Source organism: Pygocentrus nattereri, chromosome 21 (assembly GCF_015220715.1).
Source record: "Pygocentrus nattereri isolate fPygNat1 chromosome 21, fPygNat1.pri, whole genome shotgun sequence".
Classification (NCBI taxonomy): domain Eukaryota; kingdom Metazoa; phylum Chordata; class Actinopteri; order Characiformes; family Serrasalmidae; genus Pygocentrus; species Pygocentrus nattereri.
In genome coordinates this window covers 18,486,126-18,500,062 of record NC_051231.1, presented here as the reverse complement: position 1 = coordinate 18,500,062, position 13,937 = coordinate 18,486,126, and the positions used below count along the sequence as shown (strand labels likewise).

General features: G+C 44.0%; 1 protein-coding gene across 1 annotated transcript; it reads right to left on the bottom strand.

Annotated features, from left to right (window-relative positions):
* Nucleotides 1-525: 525 nt before the first annotated feature.
* mafbb (v-maf avian musculoaponeurotic fibrosarcoma oncogene homolog Bb) lies at nucleotides 526-2,338 on the bottom strand. The gene has a single exon (XM_017719177.2). The coding sequence runs from the start codon at nucleotides 2,198-2,200 to the stop codon at nucleotides 1,475-1,477; it is 726 nt and encodes a 241-aa protein (XP_017574666.1). The 5' UTR covers nucleotides 2,201-2,338; the 3' UTR covers nucleotides 526-1,474.
* Nucleotides 2,339-13,937: the final 11,599 nt, after the last annotated feature.

Sequence of the window (13,937 nt, the reverse complement as noted above, 5' to 3'; positions counted from 1 at the left end):
AGTATCTGAAGAAATCTTCAGCATTCTATATATAAACGTAAGAGACGTAAAAATTCATGTGTCATTTTGGTCATGTTATGTTGCATACATTGCAGGCCCTGGTTCTTATCACCACCACTGTAGAGAATCTAAGTTTCTTTATTTTTCTCTACGTTTTCTAATAATAATAATAATAATAAGTTGAACTTATATAGCGCCTTTACACAAAACCCAAGGTCGCTTTACAAATATATATTGTCATTATGACTACTATGAGTGGTGGATTGTTCTCAGCACTGCAGTGACACGCTGTGGGTCACTCTCTGTGGGCCCTTAATGGATTTGGGTGGGGATGTGCATTATCCAAACAAATACGTTTATTCAATAAGTATTAATTCATGTCACTGCAACTGCCTATTTTAATTATATGATGATGATAAAATGTAATGTATTTTACAAGGACAAACAGCTGGATTACCCAGATAAGTAGCAATGTGCTTAGACTTTTGCACAGTATGTACACACACACACACACACACACAGGAATGAATAAGTGAAACATTCTAAAATTTATTTAAAAGGAAAAGGTTACCTCCAATAAAAAAAAATTAACTAGTCTCCGGTGATGTTCAATGTACAAGTTAAAAATGCCCAAAACATCAGTTCAGTTTAATAGTGATCTCGGAGCCCAGCTTCAGTTTAAACACTAGCTGTGTGCTGACACAGAGTGCCTAAACCTTGTTGATTTGCATTGATATATAGATGACTGACCGTTATTTTAGCGCATTTAACGGATTTTCAAGCACAGTTGAGCATCTTAAAGCTACACTCAAAGATTAGTTAATAATGTCTGCTCCTTTATCACTGAAACACTAAATACTTGTCCTGTGTTTTGTGCGTGAAAGCTGTTTAATGGAATGTGTTTTAAAGTAAGAAACAGCACAAAAATCCCTCTCACATGTATTCATTGAGATGCTAATAGGCAAATAATGATTTTGTTTTAAAATTTTCTGAGAATAAATTTCAGAAAATAATTCACACAATAACTTGAGAACACGATATTGTCTTTGTGCTTGCACTTGGACAAGACCATCTGACCTATGTTCAGTCCAGCTGTAGGGACGCCTATGGGAAGCATTTTCGTACATGTCTTACCTTAGAGGAAAACGTTCTTGAGACAATGACCTTTAACATAAACACTTCTGTTTAATTCTGCGTGGCGTAATAACAGATGTTTTTATCTTTCCTGCCAGTGTACAAATATGTCTATGTGAAGGAGATTTCCACTTTTTAAACATTTCACAACATAACCACAAACATCATTTTAAAACACTGGAAAACCGGAGAAAACATATTTTTGCGGGAAATGCTGGATTGGTCCTTTAAAGCTGTGGAACAGAATCCGCAGAGTCTCTGGAGAGAGTCAATACAAGACACTCGGATCTCTCAATTAGATGAAATAATGAACGAATGAATCTCCGGGTGAGCTTGTGCCCTACAGCGTGAGCCCCTGTGCTGTGCCATCCGCGAGGCTCTCACACTGCAGCCTATAGTCGTCGCGCTCGCTCAGCAGGCGGCTCAGCTCGCGCTTCAGCTCATCCACCTCTGCCACCAGGTGCGACTTCTCGCGCTCGAGCGCGCGCTTCTGCTGCACGCGCTTTAAGCGGCAGGACTGCGCGTACCCTCGGTTCTTCAGCGTGCGGCGCTTCTGCTTCAGGTGCGCGACTTCCTCCTTGCCCGCGCCACGCAGGCGCCGGTTCAGCTCGCGCACAGACATGGACACGAGCTGCTCATCGGTGAGGCGCTGCGGGCGGGCGCGCTCCGAAACCTGGTCCGGTATACACTGGAGCGCGCGCAGCTGTTCGTTTTGGGCAGGAAACTGTGCAGCAGACTTGCACGCGCCGAACTCCGCTCGCTGATAGTGATTTAGAAGCTGCTGCTTTTGCTGTCGCTGCGGGAATGCGAACTGCGCGTGCGTGTGCGCCTGCTTGAACTGCTGCTGCTGCGGCGGCGGCGGCGGTGGCGGCCATGCACCCGCCCAGTAAAACTCGTCCACGCCGAAGCCGCTCGGGGACGCGGGGACGGAGCTGCAGGGTGTGCTGGGTGGGCTCGTACACGCAGAACCTGTAGCCCGTGAACGGGGGAGCGCGCATAGATCCAGCCTGAAGTCCATGTAGTCCAAACCGAGAGGTTCAAGGAGTGAAAGTTGATCCACGGACATTTCGGTGCACCTCACATCAACAAACAAAGAAAAAGCACTAAAGAAAGCTTACTAATAAAAAACTGACAAACAAACTACAATCCAGGCAATCCAGGCGAGCCTCTTCTCTCTGTGTCTCTGGAGTTCAATTAGAACGACAGTGTGTGTGAGGGTTGTGTACCCAGGAGGTGAGCAGATTTAAAGCACACGAGGCGCCGCCTTCTTTATAACACACACTCTCAGCGCACACTGGCGGTGTTTTAGTAGTTGTCTATAGGCGGGATTTAATTCATCAGTGCTCATCTCCTAAAGGGTTTTTAAAATATGCTCCCTGCTAAAGACACTTGACCAATTAGTTCGAATAAGGCATCATGTTCAGTCGTATCCAAAACCTGGAATGCTCTGGTCAAACATGTTTTACAGATTTTTCAGGTCAAAATAAGCTCTTCCTTCACAGGGAACTTAAATAAAATATAAAAGACATTTTTGGTGTATTTTCCAATATATTAAATCGGAAGTTTGTGCTCTGTAGAGATTGTTTATTTTTTCAATTAGAAAAATAGGCAAAATGTGACCGAGGCGTCCAAACATTTGCGCACGACTGTATGTGGGGAAAAGCTGGGCTCATACGTTTTTATTTATTTGTTTTTAAATGCATCTGAGCAAAATGAATACATTTTTTTCAACATTAATATTTTATATACAAGCACATCTCTGTTAAAAGAAGAAATCTTAAACTTCGAGAATAATTTAGCCGAAATTCGAATGAGCACATACTGAGGGGCTAGTTGTAACAGTTAGTAGAAAAATCAGTATCAGTTTTATTGATTGAAACAGACAAGCTTTTTAACCTACATTTAGTAATACAAATAATATCATTAGTGAAAAGACACTGTGTGAAAGAAGAAATCAGCACAGTAAAACTGTAATATATTTTATTTGAATTCTTTCTGTAATGCAGAAAACAAAAAATATAAACTATTTTGCATGTATAAGGACGGGTATGTACTTCTCTCATTGTTAATTTTAGTTGTAACACCACAATACAACTAACTCTTTTGGGTGGAGGCTTCACTTTATCCTGGCTGGCTCACACTGTGCATCATTTACATACTTAAAATTGTGTTATAATACAGCCATTAAAAAGGTAAATAAAATAATATAGGAGTGAACTCTTTGATTTATATGCACATTGACAGATAATTTTATTTATTTTTACTCTGGAATACGAGACCAAAAGGGCATTTTTCTTGAACTTGTTTGACTACAAAAAATCCCTGTTATATTTTTCTCTTCCACCTTGTGCTGACGTTCCAAATGGCTACTTAGTTTAATCTATTACACTATCACTATGAGAGCTAAATGGGGTCTAGATAATTAGCTAGAATTAGCTACAATAAGTCTCATTGGTGTTTATCTGTAGTTGCTTAATCAGCAGTTCTTCACAAACTTTAAGTGAACTTGAACTTTTTTACTTTAATAGTCATTGGACATATCATGTCATTTAAAAGGCATATACTATATGGCCAAAAGTATGTTGGAATCTAATATTAATTAGATGTATAAAATCAAGCACATAGCCACGCAAATCTCCACAATCTCCATACACAAACACTGACTGTAGGTTGTAATCAGAGCTCAGGGACTTTAAAGGTGGAATTGTGATCAAATGTCACTTTTAAGTCAGTTTGTGAAATGTCTGCCCTGCTTGTTTTGCCCCAGTCAACTGTAAGCGCTGTTATTGTAATATAGAAGCATCTTGGAGCAACAGCAGTTCAGCGACAATGTGTTAGACCATGCAGACTCACAAAGTTTACTGATTGTTGAATTGGGTAGCATGTAAAAAATTGCCTATTCTTTGTTGCCTTACTCACTACTGATATCCAAACTGCCTCTGGAAGCAACATCAGCACAAGAACTGTGCATTAGGAGCTTCACAGAAAGGGTTTCCTTGGCTGAGCAGCTGTACACAATCCACAATGCCATGTGCTAACACATTCCAAAATCATGTGAAAATGTCTTCCCACTATACTCACTTATCCATCCATCCATCCATCCATCCATCATCTTCCGCTTCTCCGGGGTTCGGGTCGCGGGGGCAGCATCCTGAGCAATGAAGCCCAGACCTCCCTTTCCCCAGCCACTTCCACTAGCTCCCTGGGAGGGATTCCGAGGCGCTCCCAGGCCAGCTGGGCGATATAGTCACGCCAGCGTGTCCTGGGTCTTCCCCGGGGTCTCCTCCCCAGTGGACTTGCCTGTGACACCTCCCAAGGGAGGCATCCAGGAGGCATCCTAACAAGATGCCCGAACCACCTCAACTGGGTCCTCTCGACGTGAAGAAGCAGCGGCTCTACTCCGAGTCCCTCCCGGATGGCCGAACTTCTCACCCTATCTCTAAGGGAGAGTCCAGCCACCCTGCGGAGGAAACTCATTTCGGCCGCTTGTATTCGCGATCTCGTTCTTTCGGTCATTACCCAAAGCTCATGACCATAGGTGAGGGTGGGAACGTAGATCGACCAGTAAATTGAGAGCCTTGCCTTATGGCTCAGTTCTTTCTTTACCACAACAGACCGGTAAAGAGCCCGCATCACTGCTGACCCAGCACCAATCCGCCTGTCAATCTCCCGCTCCCTTGTACCATCACTCGTGAACAAGACCCTGAGATACTTAAACTCCTCCACTTGAGGCAAGAGCTCATCCCCGACCCAGAGAGGGCTCTCCACCCTTTCCCGCATGAGAACCATGGCCTCGGAGTTGGAGGTACTGATCCTCATCCCGGCCGCTTCACACTCGGCTGCAAACCGATCCAGTGAAAGCTGAAGTTCACGGCCTGATGTTGCCAATAGGACCACATCATCTGCAAACAGCAGAGATGTGACCCTGAGGTCACCAAACCGGACACCCTCCATCCCCTGACTGCGCCTAGAAATTCTATCCATAAAAATTATGAATAGAATCGGTGACAAAGGGCAGCCCTGACGGAGTCCAACTCTCACTGGGAAAAAGTCTGACTTACTGCCGGCCATGCGAACCAAACTCCTGCTTTGTTTGTACAGGCCCTGAATGGCTCGTAGCAAAGAGCCATGTACCCCGTACTCCCGAAGCACCTCCCACAGAATACCCCGGGGAACACAGTCGAATGCCTTCTCCAAATCCACAAAGCACATGTGGACTGGTTGGGCAAACTCCCATGAACCCTCCAGAATCCTGGAGAGGGTAAAGAGTTGGTCCAGTGTTCCACGACCAGGGCGGAACCCGCACTGCTCCTCCTGAATCCGAGGTTCGACTATAAGCCGGACTCTCTTCTCCAGTACCCTTGCATAGACCTTAACAGGGAGGCTGAGGAGTGTGATTTCCCTGTAGTTGGAACACACCCTCCGGTCCCCCTTTTTAAAAAGAGGCACCACCACCCCAGTCTGCCAATCCAGTGGCACCACCCCCGATGTCCACGCAATGTTGAAAAGGCGTGTCAGCCAAGACAGCCCCACAACATCCAGAGCCTTGAGGAACTCGGGACGGATCTCATCCACCCCTGCAGCCCTGCCGCCAAGGAGCTTTTTAACTACCTTAGCGACTTCAGCCTCAGTAATGGACAAGCCTATTCCCATGTCCCCAGACTCTGCCTCCTCACTGGAGAATGTGTTGGTGGGATTGAGAAGGTCCTCAAAGTATTCCTTCCACCGCCCAATGACGTCTTCAGTCGAAGTCAGCAGCACACCATCTCCACTATATACAGTGCTAGTGGCACACTGCTTTCCCCTTCTGAGTCGCCTGACGGTTTGCCAGAATCTTTTCGGAGCCGACTTAAAGTCACTTTCCAAGGCCTCACCGAACTCTTCCCACACCCGGGTTTTTGCCTTGGCAACGACTGAAGCCGCAGATCGCTTGGCCTGTCGATACCTGCCAGCTGCCTCTGGTGTCCTACAGGCCAACCATGTCCGGTAGGACTCCTTCTTCAGCTTGACGGCATCTCTCACCTGGGGTGTCCACCACCGGGTTCGAGGATTACCGCCCCGACAGGCACCAACTACCTTGCGACCACAGCTACAGTCAGCCGCTTCAACAATGGAGGAGCGGGACTAATCACGTGACGCGCTCATGGGTCCGCACGCACGTTGGCGCTCCACAACCCCAGCCCTTTTTAGTGGATTTATTTTCATGTGTATTCATTTTGGCACTATTTTCGGACAATAAATCTGACTCTCCTTCATGGCTTCCACTCGAAAACAGCTTAACCTGACTCCAACGTCCTCTCCAACAAAGAAGAACCCGAAACAAAACGACTCCGCGGATCAAGCTAACATGGCGACTACAGCGGACGCCATAGCCAAACTGGAGAGCATCCTGAAAAATGAGTTAGCAGCTTTGAGGGCGGACTTCTCCTCTCATATGAGCACAGTTCATTCGCTGTGTTCGAAATTCGACCAGTTAATGGGCGAACAGAGAATACAGAAGAAAACCCTCAATGATCATGCTCGCCAACTGGAAGCTCTCGAGCAACAGGTGGTGGACCTGCAGGACCGCAGTAGGCGCAATAATCTCCGGTTAGTGGGGCTACCTGAGGGAGCCAAAAAAGACGACCCGGTAGGCTTCATCAGGCGGTCACTACAGCAGTGGTTTCCATTGCTAACGGGTAAAGAACTGGAAGTCGAGCGGGCTCATCGCATATACAGCAAGACAAGCACTGACCGGCAGAAACCGAGAATCTTCATTTTAAAGCTCCTCCGCTACGGAGATAGAGATCTGATCCTACACGAAGCGAGGAAGCACGGGCCGGTAAGATTCAATGGCGGATCCACGCTTAGCTTCTTCCCCGACTTTTCTCCTTTTACGTCCAAGAAGCGGAGCTCCTTGATGTGTATAGACCAATGTGGTTGCCACGGATTGCTGAAGGGGAGGGAGGCATACCTGGGCTATTAGTCTGCCCAGGCTGCAGTAGTTTTATGGGATGGGTTTTCTTTGGGATTCTGTTGTTATTGGGGTGGGTTTGGGGGTGGGTTCCTGACAGACTCCAGTTTAATTATGTAGTATGTTCTACCTGTGCTCTCTGGGAAGCGGTTATGTTTACGGTGCAGTTAATATTCGATAGCTATGACTGACTTAAATATCCTAAGCTGGAATGTTAATGGTCTAAACGACCCTCATAAGTGTACGAGCTGCTTAGAATTACTGAGACGGAAAAAGATTGATTTAGCCCTAATTCAAGAATCACATTTAAAAGAAGAAGATGTTTACAGATGCAATAATAAATTTTACGAAGTGATTTCTCACTCTGCTGCGGGCAGTAAAACTAGGAGATCGATGATTATGATACGTAGGACATTACAGATCTCTATATTGGAGAAAGGCGGTGATACTGAGGGTAGAATAGCTCACGTTAAGACTTTGGTCGCTAATAGAAAGATTGCGTTTTTGTCTGTTTATGCCCCCTCCACTGGAGATCCAAGTTTCTATTCTACGTTATCTGCTTATCTTTTGAACTTGTCAGACTGTGAGGTGGTGCTAGGGGCAGATATGAATGCAGTTATGTCGCACAACTTAGATCGGTCCGGAGAAAATGAATCTTATTTGCAGAAGATGTGTGCAGATAAACTCAGACAGTGCATATCTTCATCCTCTCTAGTAGATTGTTGGCACTCTCTAAACCCATCCCTGAAGAAATATACATTTTTGTCGTCTAGGCATAGGACATACTCTCGAATAGACTATATGTTTATATCTAGAACTCTTCTTCCATTAGCTCCCATGGCTGATATTTGGGTTATGACTCTCTCAGACCATAATAGTAACTTTCTTAGATTAGTTATAACGCCTAAGCCACCACGGGCACCACGTTGGCGCTTTAATACCAAATTATTACAAGATAAAGATTACTGTGCACAGTTCAAAAATGAATTAAAGGAGTTTATTACAATAAATCAGGGCTCGGTGGATGATCCACGTATACTCTGGGATGCGGTAAAGGGTCTCATCAGAAATAATTCAATATCGTATGCTTCATGGAATAATAAACAACGCCTTAAAAAGATATCTGATCTTGAAGCGCAGTTAACATCTCTAGAGAACTCTAATCAGACTCTATATTCGGACGATACAGTAAAAGAAATTTTTGTTATAAAGCAAGAACTCAATCAGTTACTTAGACATAAGGCAGAATTTCTTATACAAAGATCAAGGCAAAATTATTACTTTCATGGAAGTAGGCCAAGCCACTTACTGGCTCTGAGATTGCATAGTAACGAGAAATTTGCTAATATTTCGGTTATTAAATCTACATCCGGTGAGATCATGTCAGACGAAGCCGATATTAATGAAACATTCCAGTCTTTCTACTCAGAACTATATACATCTGAAGTAAACTCAAAAAATGACGCCACCTTATCCTTTCTTTCCTCCCTTAACCTACCACACATCACAGACTCTGAGGGAAATTCACTAGCTGAACCAATAACTCTCGACGAATTAAAATCTGCACTTCAAGGTATGAATAAAGGCAAGTCACCCGGTCTAGACGGAATCCCCAACGAATTTTATTTAACTTTCTGGACTGAGTTGGGCCCTCTTCTATTAGAAATGATTCTATATTCCATTGAAAAAGGTTTTTTTCGTCAACAAGTTAACATGGCTGTTATATCTGTTCTTCTAAAGAAGGACAAAGACCCTACTTCATGTGCTAGCTATCGCCCACTCTCCTTAATAGGCTCTGACATAAAATTATATGCTAAAGTTCTGGCTTGCCGATTAGAGACATATATGACTAAATTGGTCCAGCAAGATCAAATTGGTTTCATTAAATCGCGTAACGCTTCAGACAATCTTAGGCGCTTATTACATATTATCCACTCCTCGGAACAAACAGATTCCCATCATGCAGTTTTTTCCTTAGATGCTCTTAAAGCGTTTGATAGGCTTGAATGGAATTATTTATGGCTGGTCTTAGAAAAAATGGGGCTCGGTTCGAATTTTATTGACATGATTAAAGTTCTGTATTTCAATCCAACAGCAGTTATTTTAACAGGACGAACTTGCTCACAACCATTTCAGTTAAGTAGAGGGACCCGTCAGGGCTGCCCCCTCTCTCCTCTACTATTCGCTTTGTCCCTTGAACCCCTCGCACATGCCGTCCGCCAGTCGACATTGATCTCACCGATAATCATTAACAACACGCTTCATCACATATCCCTATACGCAGACGATATTTTATTATATGTGGATAAACCAAACAGCTCCATCACTCATATATTGACCCTCTTTGACAATTTTAGTCTTTTCTCTGGGTATAAGATTAATTGGAATAAGTCTTGCTTTCTTCCAGTTAATTATGACCCTAGTGCCGAGAAACTTCCTAGTATTATCCCGGTTGTCACCTCCTTTAAATATCTTGGAATAAAATTTTTCCCGTCTTTAACTGACGTTGCGGCGAAAAATTTGAATGGCATCTTATCTAAGATAGACACCAATCTCTCTAATTGGTCTCATTTTCCTAATTCCCTGCATGCACGTGTCTCTGCAGTTAAGATGAATGTCCTTCCTCGCATTAATTTTTATTCATATATGATCCCTCTTTCTCCGCCAGTTGGGTTCTGGGATAAACTTAAATCCAAATTGTCTCATTATATCTGGAATGGGAAACGTCCACGCATCAAACAGTCAACTCTTCAGCGTAGTAAACTGGAGGGAGGCCTCTCTTTACCAAATTTTAAACTATACGCCCAAGCCTTTGTTCTACGTCCACTGGCAGTGTGGTTTAACTCAAATCTCTGTACCTCATGACGACCCATCGAAGAAACGCTTGTTGCACCACACACCCTTAAGGACTTGTTATTTAGTGGCATATCTATTAGACAATGTAAGCTACGCTTTGGCCCCATAATATCATATTTGATATCCATATGGAGAGCCGTTGAGAAAATGACTGGATCAGTTGTTAAATGGCATCGGCATTCCCCGCTTTTCCGCAATTATAATCTTCTCTCCGCTAATGCTCCCTTATGCTGCCCGCAGTGGTCTCAGAAGCACATTAAAAAAATTTGTGATTTATACAATGATGAAGGCCTAAAATCTTTTCAGGACCTTCAATCTCAATTTAACATACCAGCTACTTCTTTTTTTATGTATTTACGCATTAGATCAGTACTCCACGCAAATGGGATTCTAGTTAACGCCAATCTACCCATACACCCTTTGCGTAAACTAATTTTGCAGAGTGACCTTACCCCGAATTCAGTATCTAACATTTATTCCTTTCTACTAAAATCTACTTATACTGCTCTGGGTATTATCCCAATATGGGAAAAAGACCTAGACACAGATTTACAAGACATCCCGACTGAACATATCTGGGGTCTAACATTTATATCCTCTAAAAACCCGAATCATCAAGTAATTCTTTGGAAATTTATACATAGAGCATACTTAACTCCTTTAAAGCGATATCATATGCACCTGACCAGCTCTCCCCTGTGTGATTCATGTTCCCTAGGGGAATTAGGGACTTTTATGCACTATTTTTGGTCCTGTCCATCATTATCAGCATTCTGGAATCAGTTTACATCTGACACATCAGAGTTGATTGAGAAAGACTTCTTTTTAACTCCGCACTTATTCTTTCTAAATAACATCTCAAGCCTCAACTTGTCACTATGGCAGAGAAATCTACTGCTTGCAGCTCTTACCGCGGCAAAACTTCTACTGACCAAACGCTGGAACCCTACATGTAAGCTACACAGAACTGCTTGGATTCAAACCTTATTGGACATAATATCTATGGAACTTTCTACAGCTCGTATACACGGGGCTAAGGCCAGGACTCTGGGAAGATGGCATGACGCCTTTGAGAGGGTGAAACTGCTTCTCTTGCACAAGTGAACTTTCAAGACTCTGGAGATTGATGGCAGCAATGTTCTCTTATATGTGACTGTATATTGATTTGTTCGGGGGGGTCTGTCAGTAGGGGGGGGCGGGAACCGGGAGGGTTGGGGAAAAAAAAAAGGAAAAGAAACAATAAAACAATTGTTCACAAAAAAAAACAATGGAGGAGCGGAACATGGCCCATTCTGAGTCAATGTCCCCCACCTCCCCCGATATCTGGTCGAAGTTCTGACGGAGGTGTGAGTTGAAGATCAATCTGATAGGTTCTTCTGCCAGACGTTCCCAGCAAACCCTCACTATACGTTTGGGTTTGCCTGGTCTGACTGGCATCTTCCCCCACCACCTGATCCAACTCACCACCAGGTGGTGATCAGTTGACAGCTGAGCTCCTCTCTTTACCCGAGTGTCCAGTACACATGGCCGCAAGTCCGCTGACACGACAACAAAGTCAATCATTGAACTGCGGCCTAGGGTGTCCTGGTGCCATGTGCACTTATGGACATCCTTGTGTTCAAACATGGTGTTCGTTATGGACAAACTGTGGTTTGCACAGAAGTCCAAAAACTGAACACCACACGGGTTCAGATCAGAGAGGCCATTCCTCCCAATCACACCCCTCCAGGTCTTACTGTCATTGCCCACGTGAGTGTTGAAGTCCCCCAGTAGGACAATCGAGTCTCCAGGAGGAGCACTTTCAAGCACCCCTTCCAAGGACTCTATGAAGGCTGGGTATTCTGAACTGCTGTTTGGTGCATAAGCACAGACAACAGTCAGGACCCGTTCCCCAACCCGAAGGCGTAGGGAAGCTACCCTCTCGTCCACCGGGGAAAACCCCAACATACAGGCGCCGAGTCGAGGGGCTATGAGAAAGCCCACACCTGCCCGCCGCCTCTCACCATGGGCAACTCCAGAAAAGAAAAAAGTCCAGCCCCTCTCAAGGAGATTGGACCCAGAGCCCAAGCTGTGTGTTGATGTGAGCCCGACTATATCTAGCCGGTATCTCTCAACCTCGCGCACCAACTCAGGCTCCTTCCCCGCCAGTGAGGTAACGTTTCAAGTTCCAAAAGCCAGTTTCAGCAACCGAGGATCAGAACGCCAAGGCCCACGCCTTCGGACACTGCCCGATCCACAATGCACCGCACCCCTACTACTGCCCCTCCCATTGGTGATGGGTCGATGGGAGGGGGGACTCATGTAGCTCCTTCGGGCTGGGCCCGGCCGGGCACCATGAGTGAATGCCCGGCCACCAGACGCTCGCTGGCGAGCCCCTCCCCCAGGCCTGGCTCCAGGGTGGGGCCCCGGTAACCCTGATCCGGGCAGGGTACACAAGTCCTGCTTTGTTGTCCTCATAGGGGTGGTTATGGATCACACTTTGTCTGGCCTGTCACCTAGGACCAGTTTGCCATGGGAGACCCTACCAGGAGCTTTTGCTCCAGACAACATAGCTCCTAGGGTCCTTCAAGCACACAAACCTCTCCACCACGATAAGGTGGTGATCCATGGAGAGGTACTCACTTATCATTGAGCATAAATACTCTAGCCCAGAGACACTCCTTGATTCTGTGCTTCATTAAGAAATACATCATGTTGACTTTAAACTGTCAGTGAACACTGTTCAGTGCAGGCAATGGAAACAAGTGCTAATCACTATTTTAGTAGAAAATTTTACTAAAAGTCTCAGATTGTGCGGTGCAGGGATTACTGACAGGACCAATAGGGCCAGTGCCCAGGGGCCTCTAACTGCCAGGGGCCTGGCACTACAAGGCCTGGTATAGTTCAAAGACTGTGAGAGGAGGTGCAAACATTCAATGATCCAGTAGCTTAAGTGAATGAAATAAAGGCCTCTCAGGCCACACCCATACACCATGATTAAAGTAATTAAAATCAAATGTGCAGCAGTATCAGTAGGGAGGAAATTGTAGGCCACTACACAAACACATTTTTCCATTGCTGGTCAAAGTGCACATAAACAAACATGAACTGTTTATAAATGTTATTTTTCAGGTCTATTTTATCTATAATATTTGGTGCTGTCATTAGAGTTTGGGGTATGAAGGGGGCTTACAAAGACCCTGATACCCAGTGGTCTAGTGAGGCCATGATCCATGTCTGATTCTGAGACACACATGGTATTAACAGTTAAGTTCTTATTAGTAAAAAGGTTGCTGATCAGATTTGAAGTTTTTCTCTGCTTTCAACTTTTATTAATTAATTAGCAGTTAGCTGTGCTATCAAAATTGTGCATGTATTCTGTTTTCTGTGTATTCTGATTTTCCATTAGCATTGAGCATTTAAATGTTACTTGTCTAGTTCTCTTGATGTCTCGTGCAGTCACTCACTTTCATTCTATAGCAATTCAGGTTCCAATTAAAAAAGATAACACTTATTTTATTATATTATGCATAATAATAATAATAATAATTATTATTATTATTATTAATAGTATTATTATTATTGCAGCACACACATATTTTGACCCGTCAAATCATAACTTCATCAGTTCATAGCAAAGTGCTGTAACTTCATAATTTTTAGAGGGTTTTTCTATGTATAATTTTTTTACTCTTTTTAAAAAATGTATTTGTATGTATTTCACTGCACAAGATTAATGATGTTCCATAAGATTAATGTTATAGTGCAATATAAGCAGGTTAAATCTTGTATGATAAACACTCCTAAAGAACTTCAGTGACATCTTGTGTTTGATATGGGAAACAAAGGAGTTTACAAAGAGGTAAAGAGTGTAAAGAGGTTGTACATACACTGGGAGTCAAAAAGAATTAAGGTTGTTTTTTGCAATGATCAATGATACACGCATGAAATTGAATGCAAACTAGACAACTACGCATATTTATCAATATTTAATAGGGCCTTCTTTACCCTCTTG